Here is a 21,312-nt window from a genome sequence, read left to right as displayed (position 1 = left end):
ACGTGATGAAAGGAAAAAACCTCCAACCAAGATCGCTTTACCCAGCAAGGCTCTCATTCAGATTTGAAGGAGAAATCAAAAGATTCACACATAAGCAAAGGCTAAGAGAATTCAGCAACACTAAACCAGCTTTACAACAAACACTAGAGGAACTTCTCTAGCTAGAAAAGACCAGACAGCAACAGGAAACAAAAATACCACAAATGACAAGGCTCACCAGTAAAGGCATATATACAGTAAAGATGTGAAATCATCCACACGCAATTATGCCACCAAAATCAGAAATCGTGAGAAGAGGAGGGTACAAGTGCAGGACACTGGAGATGCGCTTGCAGTTAAGAGACCAACAACTTAAAGCCATCTTGTGTGTCTATATAGACTCTTATATCAAAACTGCAGAATAACTGCAAACCAAAAATCTACAATCGATACACACACAAAGAAGAAAAATCATCTCAAATACAACACTAAAGAGAGTCATCAAACCACAAGAGGCGAGAACGAGAGAAGAAGGGAAGAAAAAAGAGCAACAAAAACAAATCCAAAGCAATTAATAAAATGGCAATAAGAACATACGGATCAATAATGACCGTAAATGTTAAAGGACTAAACGCCCCAACCAAAAGACATAGACTGGCTGAATGGACACAAAAGCAAGACCCACATGTATGCTGTCCTCAAGAGACCCACTTCACTTCTGGGGACACATACAAATTGAAAGTGAGAGGATGGAAGAAAATAGTCCATGCAAACGGGAATCAAAAGAAAGCTGGAGTAGCAATACTCATATCAGACAAAATAGACTTTAAAATGAACAATATCAAAAGGGACAAGGAAGGTCACTACCTAGCGATCAAAGGATCAATCCAAGAAGAAGATACAACAACATTAAATATCTACGCACCCAACATAGGTTCACCACAATATATCAGGCAACTGCTAACAACCTTAAAAGGACAAATCGACAATGACACAATCATAGTGGGGGACGTTAACACCCCACTTACAGCAATGGACAGATCATCCAGACAGAAAATCAATAAGGAAACACAGGCCCTGAATGAAGCATTAGACCTGATGGACTTAATAGGTATTCATAGGACATTCCATCCCAAAGCAACAGAATACACATTCTTCTCAAGTGCACGTGGAACATTCTCTAAAATTGATCACATTCTGGGCTACAAATCAAACCTCAGTAACTTTAAGAAAACTGAAATCGGAGTTCCCGTCGTGGCGCAGTGGTTAACGAATCCGACTAGGAACCATGAGGTTGCGGGTTTGGTCCCTGCCCTTGCTCAGTGGGTTAACAATCCGGCATTGCTGTGAGCTGTGGTGTAGGTTGCAGACGCGGCTCGGATCCAGCGTTGCTGTGGCTCCGGCGTAGGCCGGTGGCTACAGCTCCGTTTCAACCCCTAGCCTGGGAACCTCCATATGCCGCGGGAGCGGCCCAAGAAATACCAAAAAAAAAAAAAAGAAAAGAAAAAGAAAAAAAAAGAAAACTGAAATCCTATCAGCATCTTTTCCAACCACAACGCTGTATGACTGGAAATCAACAACAAGAAGAAAACTGCAAAAAACACAAACACGTGGAGACTAAACAACATGCTACTAAACAACCAATGGATCACTGAAGAAATCACAGAGGAAATTTAAAAATACCTAGAAGCAAAGGACAACAAAGATACGACACTCCAAAACCTATGGGATGCAGCAAAAGCCATTCTAAGAGGAAAGTTGATAGCAATACAAGCCCACCTCAGGAAACAAGAAAAAGCTCAAATAAACAAGCTAACTTTACATCTAAAGCAGCTCGAGTGAGAAGAACAGGTAAGACCTAAAGTTAGCTGAAGCAAGGAAATCATAAAGATCAGAGCAGAAATCAAGGAAATAGAAAAACCATAGAAAAGATCAAGGAAACGAAAAGCTGGTTCTTTGAAAAGATCAACAAAATTGAGAAATCCTTAGCCAGACTTATCAAGAAAAAAAGAGAGAGGACTCAAATCAGTGACATTTGGAATGAAAAAGGAGAAGTAGCAACGGACATCACAGAAATACAAAGGATCATAAGAGACTACTATATGCAACTATATGCCAATAAAACGGAAATTCTAGAAGAAATGGACAAATTCTTAGAAAAGTACCATCTTCCAAGACTAAATCAAGATGAAACAGAAAAGACGAACGGACCAATCACAAGTACTGAAGTTGAAACTGTGATTTAAAAACTGCCAACAAACAAAAGTCCAGGACCAGATGGCTTCACAGGCAAATTCTATCAAACATTTAGAGAAGAGCTACCACCTATCCTTCTGAAACTATTCCAAAAAATTGCAGAGGAAGGAACACTCTCAAACTCACTCTATGAGGCCACCATCACTCTGATACCAAAACCAGACAAAGATACCACAAAAAAAGAAAACTACAGGCCAATTTCATGAAGAACACAGATGCAAAAATCCTCATCAAAATACTAGCAAACCACATCCAACAACACATTAAAAGGATTGCACATCATGACCAAGTGGGATTTATCCCAGGGATGCAAGTGTTCTTCAATATCCGCAAATCCGTCAGTGTGATGCAGCACATTAACAAATGAAGGGTAAAAGCCATATGATCCTCTCAATAGATGCAGAAAAGGCCTTTGACAAAATCCAACACCCATTTCTGATTAAAAAAAAAACCTTCAGAAGGTGGGCATAGATGGTACCTACCTCAACATAATAAAGGCCACATATGACAAACCCACAGCGAACATCATTCTCAATGGTGAAAAGCTGAAAGAATTCCCGCTGAGAGCAGGAAGAAGACAAGGATGTTCGCTCTTGCCACTACTATTCAACATAGTTTTGGAAGTCCTAGCCACAGCAATCAGAGACATAAAAGAGATAAAAGGAATCCAAGTTGGAAAGGAAGAAATAAAACTCTCACTATTTGCAGATGGCATGATACTGTACCTAGAGAATCCTAAAAGACTCTACCAGAGAACGGTTAGAGCTCATCCAGGAATTTGGCAAAGTTGCAGGATACAAAATTAATACACAGAAATCAATGGCATTTCTATATACTAACAATGAAAGATTGGAAAGAGAAATTAGGGAAGCAATTCTGTTTACCACTGCATCCAAAAGAGTAAAATCCCTAGGAGTAAACTTACCTAAAGAGACAAAAGAGCTGTACTCTGAAAACTATGAGACACTGATGAAGGAAATCAAAGATGAAACAAAGAGATGGAAAGACATACCATGCTCTTGGATTGGAAGCGTCAAGATTATCAAAATGACTGTACTACCCAAGGCAATCTACAGATTCAATGCAATCCCTATCAAATTACCAAGGATATTTTTCACAGAACTCGAACAAAATATTTTAAAGTTTGTTTGGAAGTGCAAAAGACCCAGAATAGCCAAAGACATCCTGAAAAAGAAAAACGGAGCTGGAGGAATCAGGCTCCCAGACTTCAGACTATACTACAAAGCAACAATCATCAAAACCACATGGTACTGGCACAAAGACAGAAATATAGGTCAGTGGAACAGGATAGAAAGCCCAGAATTAAACCCACGCACCTACAGCCAACTAATCTTTGACAAAGGAGGCAAGAATACACAATGGAGAAAAGAGAAAAGATAGCCTGTTCAATAAGTGGTGCTGGGAAAACTGGACAGCCACATGGAAAAGAATGAAATTAGAACACTCCCTAACACCATACATAAAATTAAGCTCCAAATGGATTAAAGACCTAGATATAAGACCAGACACTATGAAGTTCTTAGAGGAAAACATAGGCCAAACACTCTCTGACATAAACGACAGCAACATCTTCCCAGATCCACCTCTTAGAGTAATGACGGTAAAAACAAAAATGAACAAATGGAACCTAATTAAACTTAGAAGTTTCTGCACAGCAAAGGAAGCCCTAAACAAAACAAAAAGACAACCCAAAGAATGGGAGAAAATCTTTGCCAATGAATCGACTGATAAGGGATTCATCTCCAAAATTTATAAACACCTTCTACAGCTCAATACCAAAACAAAACAAAACAAAACAAACAAACAAAAAACAACCCCATCAAAAAATGGGCAGAAGATCTAAACAGACAATTCTCCAAAGAAGACATACAGATGGCCAAAAAACACATGAAAAGATGTTCAACTTCACTCATTATTAGAGAAATGCAAACCAAAACCACTCTGAGGTACCACCTTACACCAGCCTGCATGGCCATCATCTACAAACAATAAGTGCTGGAGAGTGTGTGGAGAAAAAGCAACCCTAGTACACTGTTGGTGGGATTGTAACCTGGTGCAACCACTGTGGAGAACAGTATGGGGATTCCTCAGAAAACTAAAAATAGAACTAACATTTGATCCAACAATCCTACTCCTGGGCATCTATCCAGAGAGAAGCATTACCTGCAGAGACACATGTACTCCAATGTTCCCTTGCAGCTCTATTTGCAATAGCCAAGACATGAAAACAACCTAAATGCCCATCGACAGAGGACTGGATCAAGAAGATGTGGTATATATGCACAGTGGAATATTACTAAGCCATTAAAAGGGACGAAATAGTGGCATTTTTGGCAACATGGATGGACCTGGAAATTATCATGCTAAGTGAAGTCAGTCATACAATGAGACACCAACATCAAATGCTTTCACTGACATGTGGAATCTGAAAAAAGGACACAATGAACTTCTTTGCAGAACAGATACTGAGTCACAGACTTTGAAAAACTTATGGTTTCCAAAGGAGATGGTTTGGGAGGTGGGGGAATGTGCTGGGGTTGTGGGATGGAAATCCTATAAAATTGGATTGTGGTGATCATTGTACAGCTATAAATGTAATAAATTCATTGAGTAGTTTAAAAAATAAAAATAATTTTTAAAATTGTGATTTGTAGTCTCTGAGCTCTTAAAAATATATACATTCCTTGAATAACAAATGCACACAAAAATATAAAAACAATTTTCTCTTTTTAACTTCTTGCCACATTGAATTGGTTTTTGATTTTTGTTTTCTTTTTTAATGGCTGCTCCCACAGCACATGGAAGTTCCCCAGCCAGGGATTGAATATGAGCCACAGCTGCCAACCTATGCCATGGCTCTGGCAGTGCCAGATTCTTAACCCATTGCACCATGGCGGGTGAGATCCTGAACTGTTTATTTTCAGTATTTCTAAGTTCATTTGGGATAGCCCTGAGGAATGGTTAGTCACTGAGTTCTGCCAGGCAGAGTGCTAATGAGATGCTTTTTTTTTTTTTTTTTTTTTTGTCTTTTCGCCTTTTCTAGGGCTGCTCCCTCAGCATATGGAGGTTCCCAGGCTAGGGGTCGAATTGGAGCTGTAGCCACTGGCCTCTGCCAGAGCCACAGCAACAGGGGATCTGAGCCGCGTCTGCGACCTACACCACAGCTCTCGGCAACGCCAGATCCTTAACCCACTGAGCAAGGCCAGGGATCAAACACGCAACCTCATGGTTCCTAGTCAGATTCATTAACCACTGCGCCATGACGGGAACTCCTACACAGTCTCTCTTTTAAAAAAAATTTTAATGGAACTTACAAAGTTTAATTGACTTATGACGTTGTGTTTATTTCAAGTGTACAGCAAAGTAAATCAGTTATACATATATCCATTCCCTTCTATATCCTTTTCCCATATTTCAGATCCTTTTCCCATATTATAATCTTCAATTTAATCCTCGTGACAGGCCCAGGCTCCATCAGTGCTGAATCTTCCTGCTGATGCAGATTGTCTTTACAGAAAATCCACAACCCAGGTTAATTTTTTTTAAATGTCTTTTTAGGGTTGCACATGTGGAATATGGAAGTTCCCAGGCTAGGGGTCGAATCGAAGCTACAGCTGCCAGCCTACACCACAGACACAGCAACACAGGATCTGAGCCAAGTCTGCAACCCACACCACAGCTCATGGCAATGCCAGGTCCTTAACCCACCCATCGAGGCCAGGGATTGAACCTGAAATCTCATGGTTCCTAGTCAGATTCGTTTCCACTGTGCCACAATGGGAACTCCAACAAGGAAATTTCTGATAAAGTGTAGAAAAGGGAGTTTCCATTATGGCACAGCAGAAAATAATCTGACTAGGAACCATGAGGTTGTAGGTTCGATCCCTAGACTTGTTCAGTGGGTTAAGGATCTGGCATTGCTGTGGTGTAGGTCGAAGACGCAGCTCGGAGCTGGTGTGGCTGTGGCATAGGCTGGCAGCTGTAGCTCTGATCAGACGCCTAGCCTGGGAACCTCCATATGCAGCAAGTGTGGCCCTAAAAAGCCCCCCCCCCAAAAAAAATTGTAGAAAAGAAAGTTAATGAAATGGAGAGTGACTATGGGGCTTGTCAAAGAAGTCTCCTCCTGAAAGGTGCAGTTTCGCCAGAGATTTGAATGAGAAATCAGTTGTGGGAACATAGGACAAAGTAATCCAGTCTGAGAGACTGCCAGAAGAAGTGGCCGGAAGCAACAATGAACTTGGCTTTTCACGTGAGATGCTTTCTTTTCTAGTAATGGGTTAAAATAACTTTAAAAAAATCCTGGGATTCCCGTTGTGGCTCAGTGGTTAATGAACCCAACTAGTATCCATGAGGACTTGGGTTCGATCCCTACTCTTGCTCAGTAGGTTAAGGATCCGGCGTTGCCATAGGCTATGATATAGGTCGCAGACACAACTCAGATCCTATGTCGCTGTGGCTTTGGTGCAGGCCAGCAGCTGCAGCCCAGATTCAACCCCTAGCCTGGGAACTTCCATATGCCAATTTCCACTTGAAATTGAACCTCCATTTTCAAGTGAGGAAACTGAGGCACAGAGAGGTTAACTCTCCCAGTTACACAGCCAACAAATGTTGAAGCTGGGATTCAAACCCATAGTCCATTTTCTCAACTATTACACAGAGATTTGCAGTAAGCACACAAGAGTGTACTTTCTCCCTTTTTTTGAATCAATGGATTGAGGAGTTCCCTTGGGCACAGCAGGTTAAGGACACTACCTTGTCATTGCAGCAACTCAGGTCACTGCTGTGGCTGCAGGTGTTTTTGTTTTTCTGTCTTTTCTAGGGCCACACCTGCAGCTATAGAGGTTCCCAGCCTAAGGGTCTAATCGGAGCTGTAGTTTCTGGCCTATGCCAGAGCCACAGCAATGTGGGATCCCAGCCATGTCTGCCACCTATACCTCAGCTCACAGCAATGCCTGCCTGGATCCTTAACCCACTGAGCGAGGGCAGGGATCGAACCCTCAACCTCCTGGTTCCTAGTTGGATTCGTTAACCACTGAGCCACGACAGCAACTCCTGTGGCTGGAGTTTTAACCCCTGGCCTGGGTGTGGCAAAAAATTTAAAAATTTTAAAAGAATCATAAGAACTATGGGGGAAAAAAGGAAAGAGGAGTGGCATGGGACTGAATTTAAAATAGTGTGACCCAAGGAATGCTTCACTGAAAAGATGATCTTTAAGGAAAAACAAATTTGGTGATTGATCACTAGGATTCCATGACCCCCAAATCCATCTCCATTTCGCACGAAGCTCACGCATGCGCGACACTCAGAGCCCCTACCTAGGGCTCGAGCGCCCCCTGGCGCCCCTTCGGATCCGCGCAGTCGGAGCAGCTTGCCGCAGTCGGTAAGGCCGGAAGCGCGGTCTCCTGCTCTGGCCCTCCCCTTCCGGCTCACTTCCGACTATCCCGCCCGGGCCACCAGACCGGAAGCACAGCCCTCCAACCCGATCCTCCTCGTCTGGGTTGAAAACCGGGCGACTCCAAGATGCCGGTAAAGGGGCCGAGCTGGGGGTGTCGGAGGTGGCGGGGATTTGGGAAAGTGGCGAGAAATAGTGTGTGCGCTGAGAAAAGCGGGCCGAAGGGCGCGGAGAGAAAGCAGGGGCCTGAGAAAGCTAGAGGAGGGAGGAGGGGGCTGGCCCTTGTAGGATCTGGGCTCCGCGGGAGTGTCGGCTGGCCGTGGGGCACTGGGGCGCAGCAGAGTGGGCCAGCGCCTCAGGGCGTATTGGGGAGACTGCCTCAGCCCTTCTGCTCTCTCCAATCTCGACCCCTTTTCTTGCCCTTTCTGCACCCCTCAGCTCCAGCAGGGTTCCCAAAGCCTTACAGAGTAAACGGAGCCAAAGGCTGACCTTTTTATTTTTCATATCTCAGATCTAGATGCCGGCTTCTCCTTTTTTTCCCTGCAGGCCCACTTCCTCCTCCGCCCTGGGGGCGGTTCCCTTCCGCTGCTTGTCATCTGTCAGACCCCACTTCCTGGATTCCTCCCCAGTCGCCCTCCAGTGGCGGCCACCCCTGAGCCACTGGGTTTAGGGCCCTCAGAGCAGTTGGAAGGTCTACGCCTGGTTTCCAGACGTTTCTGTTTTTTGGTTTCATGTGCATCAGAGTAGGAGTAAAAATTGATGGTTTGATTGCTCTTAAATTTCGTAATTTTAAGCCCATCTGTGGGGTAGATTTATCACCATCATGGTCTCCATTTTGCAGATGAGGAAAAAGGTTATTATTCATACAACAAACGTTAGTGAGCACCTGCTGCATACCAAGCACTGTACCACAGTGAATAAGGCCAACAAATCCCTATTCTTTTTTTTTTTTTTTGTCTTTGTTTTAGGGCATATGGAAGTTACCAGGCTAGGGGTTGAATCCAAGCTACAGCTGCTGGCGTGTACCACAGCCACAGCAACTCCAGATCCGAGCCATGTCTGTAACCTACACCACACCTCATGGGCAGGGATCAAATCCACATCCTCATGGATACTAGCCGGGCGCGTTACTGCTGAGCCATAATGGGAACTTCCAACAAATCCCTATTTTTTTTTATTTTTATTTTTTGTCTTTTTGCCATTTCTTGGGCCGCTCCCGCGGCATATGGAGGTTCCCAGGCTAGGGGTCTAATTGGAGCTGTAGCTGCCAGCCTACGCCAGAGCCACAGCAACGCTGGATCCGAGCCGGGTCTGCAACCTACACCATAGCTCACGGCAACGCTGGATCGTTAACCCACTGAGCAACGGCAGGGATCGAACCCTCAGCCTCATGGTTCCTAGTCGGATTCGTTAACCACTGCAACAAATCCCTATTCTTAAGGAGCATGCATTTTAATGGGGAGAAGGACAATAAGCATATAAATGTAAATAAAATAAGGGAGATTATTTCAGGTAGTGACAAATGCTATGAAGGAAATAGATGGGTAACAAGACAGTTACACATTTTATGAATTCCAAACTCCCATTTGACTCCTTATGTGTGCCAGGCAGGCCCTGAGCTACACACTTTATATGAATTATCCCATTTAATTTTCACAGTGACTGTGAAGTAGATATATTATTGTTTTCTCATTTCGCAGAAGAGGAATCTGAGGCTCAGAGAAGTTCAGTAACTAGCCTCAAATTGCACACTAGTAAATCTTGATAAAGCCAGATTTTTTTTTTTTTTTTTTTGGTCTTTTTGCTATTTCTTGGGCCGCTCCCGAGGCATATGGAGGTTCCCAGGCTAGGGGTCCAATCGCATCTGCAACCTACACCACAGCTCACGGCAACACCAGATCGTTAACCCACTGAGCAAGGGCAGGGACCGAACCCGCAACCTCATGATTCGTTAACCACTGAGCCACGACGGGAACTCCGATAAAGCCAGATTTTAAGCCAGAACTCTAAATCCGTGTGCACATAGAGCACCCTGAACTTCCTCTGTGATCACTTATGTAATGGTCTTCTCCATTTGCCTGGAAGTTCTTCAAAGACAGAGCCCTTTCTGATCTTGCATGCCATTATATCAGCATGAAGGTGCTTAGTAATCGTTTGGTGAATGAATGAGTAAATGTCTCAAAAAACTAGACATCTGGGAGTTCCCTACTGGCTCAGCAGGTTGAGGATCCAGCGTTGTCACTGCTGTCCTCAGCCCAGACATCTTGTAAAAAGCAGAACTAGGAATCTGTAAGTACTCTACCAGTTTCTATTGTGATGTCACTGAACATGGAGTTGAAAGAGATGCCTCATACCATAGTGTTTCCACCATAACGATTCAGAAGATGTAAATAACCTCATGACAACAATAAAATAATTTTTTAAAATAGGAACTAATGGAAGTTCCCATTGTGGTTCAGCAGTAACAAACCTGACTAGTATTCATGAGGATGCAGGTTCTATCCTTGGCCTTGTTCAGTGGGTTAAGGATCTAGCATTGTCATGAGCTGCAGTGTAGGTCACAGACATGACTCGGATCCCACGTTGCTGTGTCTGTGGTATAGGCCGGTGACTACAGCTCCAATTCGACCCCTAGCCTGGGAACTTCCATTGGCTGTGGATGCAGCCCTAAAAAGTAAAATAAAATAGGAAGCAATGAATTGTGAGACTCATCACCCTTGTTTTTAATGTGATGTATTTAATTGCAAATCTATATAATTAAATTTAGCAATGGCTGTTTTCTTTTTTCTTTTTTTTTTTTTTTTTTTGGTCTTTTTGCCATTTCTTGGGCCGCTCCTGTGGCATATGGAGGTTCCCGGGCTAGAGGTCGAATCGGAGCTGTAGCTGCCAGCCTACGCCAGAGCCACAGCAACGCAGGATCCGAGCCGTGTCTGTGACCTACACCACAGCTCACGGCAACGCGGGAACCTTGACCCACTGAGCAAGGGCAGGGATCGAACCCTCAACCTCATGGTTCCTAGTCGGATTCGTTAACCACTGCGCCATGACGGGAACTCCTGCAATGGCTGTTTTCAACAACCAGATTGCCTCACATTTTCTCAAAATTCCTCAAAATTTAAAAAATTTTTTTATTTTTATTGAAGTATGGTTAATTTACAAATTTGTGATAATTTCAAAATTCCTCAAAATTTAATAGTCAGTTTTCATGAGCCAGTTAATCTGGGGTGGATTACTCTTTTTTTTACCCCTTGGGGAAGTGTACTTGACAGCCCCACTAACATTTGCTCTCTTTCTCCTTTTGTATTCTCACCTGGCTTGTCACTATAGGCTTATCACTCTTCCCTCATGGACCCCGACACCAAACTCATTGGAAACATGGCATTGCTGCCTATCAGGAGTCAGTTCAAAGGACCTGCCCCTAGAGAAAGTAAGTCAAAACCCTTTACCATTATTTTCAGATTTTGGTATGAAATACCTACTAACCCTATGACGTTATCAAATCAGGGAAATTATGTCTAAGGTTTCTCTTGTATTTTCTATTTGCTTGTGGATATTGTGCTCTAGACCTTTTAAGATCATGGGTATATGGGAATTCCCTTCTGGATCAGTGGTAATGAACCCAACTAGGATCCATGAGGATGCAGGTTCAATCCCTGGCCAGCATCTGCAGCTCTGATTAGACCCCCTAGGGCCACAGGTGTGCGCCTAAAAATAAATAAATAAATAAATAAATAAATAAATAAATAAATACATTAAAAGTTCATGGGTATATGTTGTATTCAGTAAGAAACTGTAATATTGTTGCCAATTTCTGCAGAATATTTTGTTGAGAGTAAAGAGAAAATGTACTTAATTCCCACCACTCTTTTTTTTGTTGTTTTTTGTTTTTTTGTGGGTTTTTTTTTTTTTTTTTTTTTTTTTTTTCTTTTTAGGGCGCATATCTGTGGCACATGGTGGTTCCCAGGCAGGGGTTGAATTGGAGCTGTAGCTGCTGGCCTACGCTACAGCCACAGCAATGCCAGATCCAAGCCGTGTCTGCGACCTACACCACAGTTCATGACAACGCCAGACCCTTAACCTGAGCGAGGCCAGGGATTGAACCTGCATCCTCATGGATGCCAGTGAGATTTCTTTCCACTGAGCCATGACGGGAACTCCTCACTACTCTTTCTATCATCCCTATCAATTCTTATGAACTAGTCTAATGCTGCTACTTCTGTTAAACGCCATTTTCTCATTCTTTCTTTGTCATCAAGCTGGAAAAACACAAAACATATTTTAATCTCTTCCTTATCTACATCTGCTTCCTTCAGCTATTCTTCATTTCTTCTCTTTTTCTGAATTTGATATCTTTGCTTTCTTTCTTGGTACTCTTTTTTTTGGGGGGGGAACCATTTTTTACTGTTCAGAGAGCTCCATTCTTTTCAGATACTGAAACTCTTCTGACACATTCTGAGGTGTTCTGCCAACAATGTAATTTGTGTTATATTAGACACGGTTTCCCTGCTCCCAGAAAAGGTCTGTGCTGAGTTCCATTCATGGTTTCTAAGAGTGTGGTCTGGGTTACCGACCTTGTCCTGACCCATTTCAATTCCTCTGCCAGACTATTTGACTTGACTTCTTAATTTAATTTTGTTTTCAACACCAGTTGAAAGCTCAGTAAACTTAATAAATTTGATGAGTCACCACAGTCTTTACTTGATTCTGAGATGGAAAAAAACAGACCAAAAGGAGGAAAAATAATGTAAAAGAATTATAGTGCAATGTTGGCCCAGCTCTCTTTTCAGATTGTTGAAATACCCTAGAGTAGGAATTACAGCTGTGGTGCAAGAGGATCGGCAGCATCTCTGCAGTGCCAGGACACAGGTTCGATCACTGGTCTGGCACATTGGGTTAAGATCCGGCATTGCCAAAGCCATGGCATAGGTCACAACAGTGGCTTGGATCTGATTCCCTGGCCCAGGAACTCTGTATGTCATAGAGCAGCCAAAAAAAGAAAACAAAATTAAAAAGCCATAGAATATATCAGAAGATGCAATTGATCAAGGATGGAATAAATCTAATTACCACCTTTACAATTCTTGGGCCCTTGAGGCAGAATGGGATGCCAAGAAAACAGAATTTTATGGTTTCTATAGATGAGGATTGGCCTGTTACTCTTTCCCAGGAAGCGGGATTAGAACTGAATTGGAATAATGGACAAGTACAAGCCTGTGCTACAGGCTAACTAACTGTTAGCATTAATCACATTATTTACATCCAACAGATACTTTGGAATACTCGTTCATATGCCAGAGAAGAAACGCTCTTCTGGGTTCTGAATCCCATAGTCTAGTCTTTTCCTCCACCCTCACAAAGTGACATTTAGAACTAGTTGGTTTTTGTAAGCACTGTTGAATCATCATCTGAGGAAATTTGTTTTTGCAGATAAGACAGTAGATTACAGGGAACACAAGTCTAGAGTTGTAATTGTGGGGAAATTCTTCAGCAGGGGAATGAGCAGAGATAAAGACAACTGGTTTACAGAGTACCAGAGCTTCAGAATTGCTTTGCATCTCAGCTGGGTGAGAGGGATAGCAGTCAGGCCAGAAATGTAATAACCATTTCTGCATTGCTGAAACCAGCTGCTGGATATCAAGACCCTGGGATTTTGACCTTTAAAAAAAAAAAGAAAAAGAAAACCCAAAAAAGGCCAGAGAAATTATGTAATGAGACCTGTCTTTGTCACAACAGTACTTTTGGCTTTTTTCAGTCTCTAGCCATCCTGAGCAGCTTGTACAAATGTATTTAAAGTCACAATTTTCATAAAAAGAAAGATGTGTCTGTGAATCCCAGTGTGTTCCTAAATGATGGTTGAGAGTTTTTTTCCTGAAAACTGGGTCATGTAAATGCAAATAAAGTTATATTGAATACCTTTTTTTAAAGCATTTTATGGAATTCCCTGGTGGCTCAGTGGGTTAAGGATCTGACATTGTCATTGCTATGGCTCAGGTCACTGCTGTGGTGTGGGTTCAATCCCTGGCCTGGGAACTTCCACATGCTGCAGGCACTGCCAAGCAAACAAAACAAACAAACAAAAGAAGAGTATTTTATTAAAGTTAGACTGTCAGAGTTCCTGTCGTGGCGCAGTGGTTAACGAATCCGACTAGGAACCATGAGGTTGTGGGCCTTGCTCAGTGGGTAAAGGAACTGGCATTGCCGTGAGCTGTGGTGTAGATTGCAGACGCGGCTCGGATCCTGGGTGGCTGTGCCTATGGCATAGGCTGGTAGCTACAGCTCTGATTAGACCCCTAGCCTGGGAACCTCCATATGCCGTGGGAGCGGCCCTAGAAAAGACAAAAAAATAAATAAATAAAGTTAGACTGTGTCTCACTGTTTTTTGTTTTTGTTTTTTTTTTTAATGGCCACACCCTTGACATTTGGAAGTTCCCGAGCCAGGGATAGAATCCAAGCCACAGCTTTGGCAACACCAGATCCTTTAACCTACTGTGCTAGGCTGGGGATCAAATCCTCACCTCCATAGTGACCCAAGCCACTGCAATTGGATTCTTAACCCACTGTGCCACAGCAGGAACTCCTCACTCTGTTTTTATAAATGCATTGAGAGATGTCTGGAGTGATACTTACCCAGTGTTGATAGTAGTTATTTCTGGGCAATGAGATTGATGTGACAATTAAGTTTTTTCTCTGTATTAATTTCTCTAGTGAACATATGTCATTTTTATAAAAATAATAAAGCCATAAGAATAAATCATGTACTTATTTCTCTAGAAATTATTTCTAAAGACTTTATATTTCAGTAGCCTCATTTTATTCAATTCAAAACCCTTGACCATTAAGCTTGGATATTTTTTTCCTTAAAGCTTTTTTAGATGTTACCTTTTACATTTGGCTAATGTTCTCTGCCTTCCTCCCCTTGTGTCTTGCTTAGCAAAAGATACAGATATTGTGGATGAAGCTATCTATTACTTCAAGGCCAATGTCTTCTTCAAAAACTATGAAATTAAGGTAAATTACAGAACTCTTGCTATTTTAGATTTTTGATGGGGATAATATCTACCTGGCAGTCAAGATTGATCTGAGGAATAAATGAAATGAGATTGCATGAATATAAAAATCCAGGAATTCCCATCGTGGTGCAGAGGAAACCAGTCTGACTAGGAACCACAAGGTTGTGGGTCTGATTCCTGGCCTTAACTCAGTGGGTTGAGCATCCAGTGTTGCCTTGAGCTATGGTGTAGGTTGCAGACATGGCTTAGATCCTGCGTTGCTGTGGCATAGGCTGGTGGCTGTAGCTCCGGTTTGACCCCTAGCCTGGGAACCTCCATATGTTGTGGGTGTGGCCCCTAAAAAGCAAAAAAATGGAAAAAAAAAAAAAGATAAAGATAAAAATCCAGTGTCTCATTCTTTATGAATATTAGTTCCTCGTTTTTCCTCCAGTCTACACCATGGGTTGGCAAAGCCAAATCTGGTCCTCCTTTTTGTAAATAAAGTTTTATTGGAACATAGCAATACACATTTATTTATATATCATCTGTGGCTGCTTTCAGACCACAACAGCTGATTAGAGTAATTGTGACAAAGACTGTGGCCCACAAAGAATAAAATACTTAACTGTTTGGTCCTAAACAGAGGAAATTCGCCAACCTATGATCTAGATGCTTTATATTTAGTCAACAATAATAAAGTGCCTACTGTGTGCCAGTCCAAAACCCAAAAATTCTACATGCTGTGGTTTGGTTTTTTTTAATATATATATACTACTGTGTCCTGGACCTAAGGTAGAGAAATAAAGAAACTTCAGTGGTTTGGGCTCTTCCCTCAATCACCCTTTCTTCCCTTCTGCTCTTAGTTTTTGTGAGCTGGCAGGAAAGGCAGAAGGGAGGTGGCAGAAGAGGAATGGGGGAAATGGAAAAGGGAAGTTCTCTGAGCTTCTGCTATGAGCAAGTTACAAGGAATGTCAATAAATCTTCTTCTTTTTTTTTTTTTTTTTTGTCTTTTTGTCTTTTGTTGTTGTTGTTGTTGCTATTTCTTGGGCCACTCCCGCGGCATATGGAGGTTCCCAGGCTAGGGGTTGAATCGGAGCTGTAGCCACCGGCCTACGCCAGAGCCACAGCAACGCTGGATCCGAGCCGCGTCTGCAACCTACACCACAGCTCACGGCAACGCCGGATCGTTAACCCACTGAGCAAGGGCAGGGACTGAACCCGCAACCTCATGGTTCCTAGTCGGATTCGTTAACCACTGCGCCACGACGGGAACTCCCAATAAATCTTCTTGATAGTGTTCTAGAATATGGAACTTCAACTCCTTGCCAAACTTTGATCTCTTGGAATCAAACGGTGTAAACGCTTTATTTGTAGATTCTCAGTCTATAAACTGTAGTCTAAACATTCTGTGGAACTATATCTAGTCACTTAGGAACTCTGTCTAGTCACTTACGATGGAACATGAGAATGTGAGAAGAAAGAATATATACATGTATGTGTAACTGGGTCACCTTGCTATACAGTAGAAAATTGACAGAATACTGTAAACCAGCTACAATGGAAAAAATAAAAATCATTATAAAAAAATAAAAATTGATCATGTAAAAAGATTTTTTTTAATTATATGGGTAGAAAAAAAATTTTTAAATAAACATTCTGTGATGCTATGGATGTTTCTATATCTAGTGCATGGTCTTAAGTGTTGTGTTTATAGTTATAATTCTGCCACATTTCATTCTTGATGAAATAACGTATGATCTTAAAAATAGGGAGATATGTCATTTATTCCTTTAAAACTATAAATCTGTATAAAATTTGACCCGAAGTACATGCCACATTTAACATCCATTTGTCTTCACAGCATTTTCCTTTGGGTTGGGTCAAGGGTTGGGCATATGGAGCTCTTCAGGAACAAGTCACTTGTGAAATCATTGCTTCCTCCTTTAGAGTCATGAATGTTTCTGTTCTCAGCAGTGATCCTGAAGTGAAGGAATTTTTAGAAATGAGCCAGCTGTGTGGTTCGCCTCAGGTTTTCCACGTGGCTATGTTAACTCTCCTTCCTACACAGACAGAGGAGCTGTTGGAGCTGAGGGAAACAGGAGCAGCCACACAGCTCAGGGTGCCACTGCAGTGTCTGCAGGAGCGGACAGAAAGAGGGCTTTAAGATTGCATTTGAGAATGGGAATTGTTGAAGCTGTGGTAACTATGCTTTTGCATTTTTCAGTTGGTAAATCAAGACAAAGACTGGAGTTCCCTTCGTGGTTCAGTGGTTAACGAATCCAACTAGGAACCATGCGGGTTCGATCCCTGGCCTTGCTCAGTGGGTTAAGGATCCAGCGTTGCCGTGAGCTGTGGTGTGGGTCACAGACGCGGCTCGGATCTGGCGTTGCTGTAGCTCTGGCATAGGCCAGCAGCTACAGCTCTGATTAGACCCCTAGCCTGGGAACCACCATCTGCTGCGGGAGTGGCCCTAGAAAAAAAGACAAAAAAAAAAAAAAGAAAGAAAAAGGCAAATATTCAATTCATTTATTGCTCATACATTTTAATCAGGACTGTTTTTAAGTTTTATTTTCCTCCCATAGAATGAAGCTGATAGGACCTTGATATATATAACTCTCTACATTTCTGAGTGTCTAAAGAAACTCCAAAAGGTAATTCAACTTGGATGATCGTCTGTCGGAAAAACATATTAATGGGTATTTAGACTTAATGAGACTTTAATGACAAGTAGAAAATATTTCTTCTGACTTAAACGTGGACCTTGAGAGGAAAATCTGTAGATCTTTAGACTTACAGTGTGGATGACTAAGAAAAAGATAAGATAGTGGGGTTTTAAGGCTTTGTGTATATTTTTCCAAGACAGAGATCCTGACCAAAAAATTCCCTTTAGGAGTTCCCTGGTGGCCTAGTGGTTAAGGATTTGGCATTGTCACTGCAGTGCATGTTCAATCCCTGGCCCAGGAACTTCCACTTGCCAAAGGTGTAGCCAAAGAAAAAAGAAAGAAGAGAGAGAGAAAGAGGGTAGGAGGGAGGGAAGGAGGAAGCAGGAAAGAAGGAAGGGAGGGAGGAAGGAAAAGAAGGAAGAAAGAGGGGTTCTGGTTGTAGCAGAGTGGAAATGAATCCGACTAGTATCCGTAGGATTCGAGTTCAATCCCTGGCCTCGCTCAGTTGTTCAGGGATCCGGCGTTGCCATGAGCTGTAGTGTAGGCTGGCAGCTACAACTCTGATCCGACCCCTCTCCTGGGAACCTTCATATGCTGTGGGTGTGGGCCTAAAAAGCAGAAAGAAAAAAAGAAAGAGGAGTTCCTGTTGTGGCTCAATGGAAATGAATCTGACTAGCATCCATGAGGACGCTCGATCCGGCGTTGCCATGAGCTGTGGTGTAGGTTGCAGATGCAGCTTGGCTCCGGCGTTGCTGTGCCTGTGGTGTAGCCCAGCAGCTACAGCTCCCATTCGACCCGTAGCCTGGGAACCTCCATCTGCCATGGGTGCAGCCCTGAAAAGACAAAAAAACAAAGACAAACAGACAAAGAGGGATGGAGGGAGGAAGGAAGGAAAGAAAGAAAAGAATGAATACCATTTTTAAGCCCTTGGCTCAAGGGTTCTTAGCCTGGGGTCCAAGGATAGAATTCAAGGGTTCAGGATCTTGAGTGGGGAAAAGAATACCTCTTTCTTTCACAAACCTCCAACTGAAATTTAGCATTTCCTTTATTCATTAATGTAGGCAGCAACCCATAGTAGTATTAGCTATACTTGGACTTTCTGCAGCATTTTCGTATTACATGTAGAATTGATATTTTGAAACTTTGTTTACATTCATTACTACTTTAGAATTTAGTTGTTAGGCCCACTGCTGGGTCTTGTTACTTAGTGCATTAATAAAAAGAAGCACATTGTATGACCATGTTAGTAAACTTTTTAATATTGTAGCTATTGTATTTCACTGTAATTGGTTTCTTTTATAGTTCTATTTTATGTTATTAACATAACATAAAATAAAACATTAGTGTGAGAAGGGGGCCACAGGCTTCACCAAATTGCAAAAACGCTCTAAAAACAGAACCCCAGACATAGATACTTAGACTAAAAAAACCTACAGTGAGTATTACTGTCTTTTCCCCTGTTGTGTATATAAACTTGGTTTTTGTTTTTGTTTTTTTTAGTGCAATTCTAAAAGCCAAGGCGAGAAGGAAATGTATACATTGGGGATCACTAATTTTCCCATTCCTGGAGAGCCTGGTTTTCCACTTAATGCAATTTATGCCAAACCTGCAAACAAACAGGAAGATGGTAAGAACAACCTTTTGACCTCCCTAAATGGCACAAGAGTTTCTCCACTGGACCTTTACCACCCGCCCCCCTCCTTTTCTTGCCTTGGTTGGTGTACAGATTGAGAGTTGTCATTAGCACATATATTATCTTACTAATCACTCTCACCAAAGAACCTTGGCATTAAGTATGAAATCTAGGCGTTCCCACTGTAGTACAGTGGGTTAAGGATCCAGTATTACTGCAGCTCTGGCATAGGTTGCTCCAGCTCAGATTCAATATCTGGCCTTGGGGGCTGCCGTAAAAGAAAAAAAACTTTACAAGTATGATGCGTAGAGAATCTATCGGACCAAAATACATACAATTATAAAACCATTTGAACTGATGTTTCTAGTTCTTACCATATTTGAGTATATAGAAATGTATTGCCAAGGTTATTGTCCACATTAACAGCCAGCACATTTGCAATGCTTTCTCAAATACATTATTTTTTATATTTCCACCTGCTCTTGACTTTAGAAGTGATGAGGGCCTATTTACAACAGCTGAGGCAAGAGACTGGACTGAGACTTTGTGAAAAAGTTTTTGACCCTCAGAATGATAAACCCAGCAAGGTAAGTCTCTTTTCTTTACTGATTTAGTTGATGAATCACCTTTTACCCTGTGGCCACTGTTAAACACACTAAGGTCTTTAGTTTTCACATTGCAGTGTTGCTTAACTTTGAGTAAGTGCCTTGTACATAGGAGGAGTTCATTGAATCACACTTAATAGTAAATTGCATGCAGTAAAAAATTGTTGTTATATGTTCTCACATTGGGGCATTGTAAACCCATAAAACAGGTTTGTTATGTGAGATAGCTTGAATGTATTAAGTTTATTTTGTTGTCATAATTTTGAGTGACCTGTGAGTCACTCCAAAAAAAAAAGAAAGAAAATTTTACATGTGCTCTCGAAAAGTTTATATAAGGACTGCCAGACCAGTACTATGTTTTGTCGCTAAGTACATTCATATTCCGATCTTGAACTTGCATTGTTATTTGACCACCACTGTTCATTCTGCTTTGTCCCCTCTTGTTAGTGGTGGACTTGCTTTGTGAAGAGACAATTCATGAACAAGAGTCTTTCAGGACCCGGACAGTAAAAGGAGCCTTGGGCAGACACTGTCTCCACAGCTGTGGGCAGCATTTTTCAGCAAGATGTACACAGTTCTTTGCCTTCATTTCGTAAAGTTTTATACAGAGAAGAGAAGAGAGCATGTCTTGAAGAGCTCTTTATCAAGAATTTGGGGTGGGGGGCTGGAGAAGAGTGGGTTGTTGAGTGATTTGAAATTTTCTGCAGTATTAAGCTGGTGCTTAATAATAAAGAAATTTCTAACACTTCATGTCAGAAAAACTTCATTGCTTTGCTTATATCAGACAGGCTTTAAAAATTTTTGAGACAGTGGAGTTCCTGTTGTGGCTCAGCAGTAATTTTTAAAGTGTACAGTTTAGGAGTTCCCGTCATGGCGAAGTGGTTAACGAATCCAATTAGGAAACATGAGGTTGCGGGTTCGATCCCTGGCCTCTCTCAGTGGGTTAAGGATCTGGCGTTGGAGTGAGCTGTGGTGTAGGTCACATACAGCTCAGATCCTACGTGGCTGTGACTGTGGTGTAGGCCGGCAACTGCAGCTCCAATTCGACCCCTATCTTGGGAACCTCCATATGCCGTGGGTATGACCCTAGAAAAGACAAAAAGCCAAAAAAAAATTTTTTTAAATAAAGGGTACAGTTTAGTGGTTGTAATAATATGCACAAAGTTCTGTAAACCTCACCACTAGTTTCAGAATATTTTTGCCACCCCAAAAAGGTGTTCCTTTATTCCTTAGTGGTCATTTCCTTCCAACCCTTTCTTCCACTCATCTGCCTTCTATCTCTATGGATTTGTCTGTTCTGGATATTTCACATAAATGGGATCATAAAAAACAATCTTTCCTATATGTTTTTTCACTCAACCTAATGTTTTTGCAATTCATCCATGTTATAACATGTATCAATGCCTCCTTCCTTTTTCTTTTTTTATTGTGGTAAAATACATACATTTACTGTGTTTTAACTCTTTTTTTTTTTTTTTTTTTCTTTTTTTGTCTTTAGGGCCATTCCAGTGGCCTATGAAAGTTCCCTGGCTAGAGGTTGAATCGAAGCTATAGCTGCTGGCCTACACCACTACAGCAATGCCAGATCTGAGCTGCATCTGCAACCTACAACACAGCTCACTGCAACGCCAGATCCTTAACCCACTGAGTGAGGCCAGGGATCAAACCCACATCCTCATGGATACTAGTTGGGTTTGTTACTGCTGAGCCACAATGGGAACTCCTATGTTAACTACTTTAAAGCACACAATTCACTGGAATTAATTACATTCAC

At 41.9% G+C, this 21,312-nt stretch overlaps 1 protein-coding gene and 2 long non-coding RNA genes across 3 annotated transcripts in view; 2 read left to right on the top strand and 1 right to left on the bottom strand.

Moving 5' to 3' along the window:
• Nucleotides 1-21,312, top strand: part of LOC146396561 (uncharacterized) — a 191,751-nt gene that overhangs the window by 59,540 nt on the left and 110,899 nt on the right. The window lies entirely within an intron of this gene.
• LOC146396563 (uncharacterized) lies at nt 10,295-13,735 on the bottom strand. Its single transcript, XR_014826906.1, has 2 exons — nt 11,750-13,735; nt 10,295-11,247 (listed from the first exon to the last, which is right to left on the bottom strand). It is a non-coding gene; the product is annotated as an uncharacterized LOC146396563 (long non-coding RNA).
• On the top strand, nt 10,976-20,048 carry ARPC3 (actin related protein 2/3 complex subunit 3; the record flags this gene model as incomplete). Its single annotated transcript, NM_001185135.1, is given in 6 exon segments — nt 10,976-11,075; nt 14,580-14,656; nt 17,220-17,288; nt 18,801-18,927; nt 19,426-19,520; nt 19,986-20,048. Coding segments are annotated over 6 exon segments (531 nt in total), but the record flags the coding sequence as incomplete, so codon positions are not given.

The sequence above is a fragment of the Sus scrofa genome, chromosome 14, assembly GCF_054392235.1.
Source record: "Sus scrofa isolate SSC_HxYL_T2T_F1_AM1 chromosome 14, Sscrofa_HxYL_maternal_Yorkshire_Landrace_v2.0, whole genome shotgun sequence".
Taxonomy (NCBI): domain Eukaryota; kingdom Metazoa; phylum Chordata; class Mammalia; order Artiodactyla; family Suidae; genus Sus; species Sus scrofa.
The sequence above is the reverse complement of the archived record's forward strand: the minus strand, read 5'-3'. Positions and strand labels throughout refer to the sequence as shown.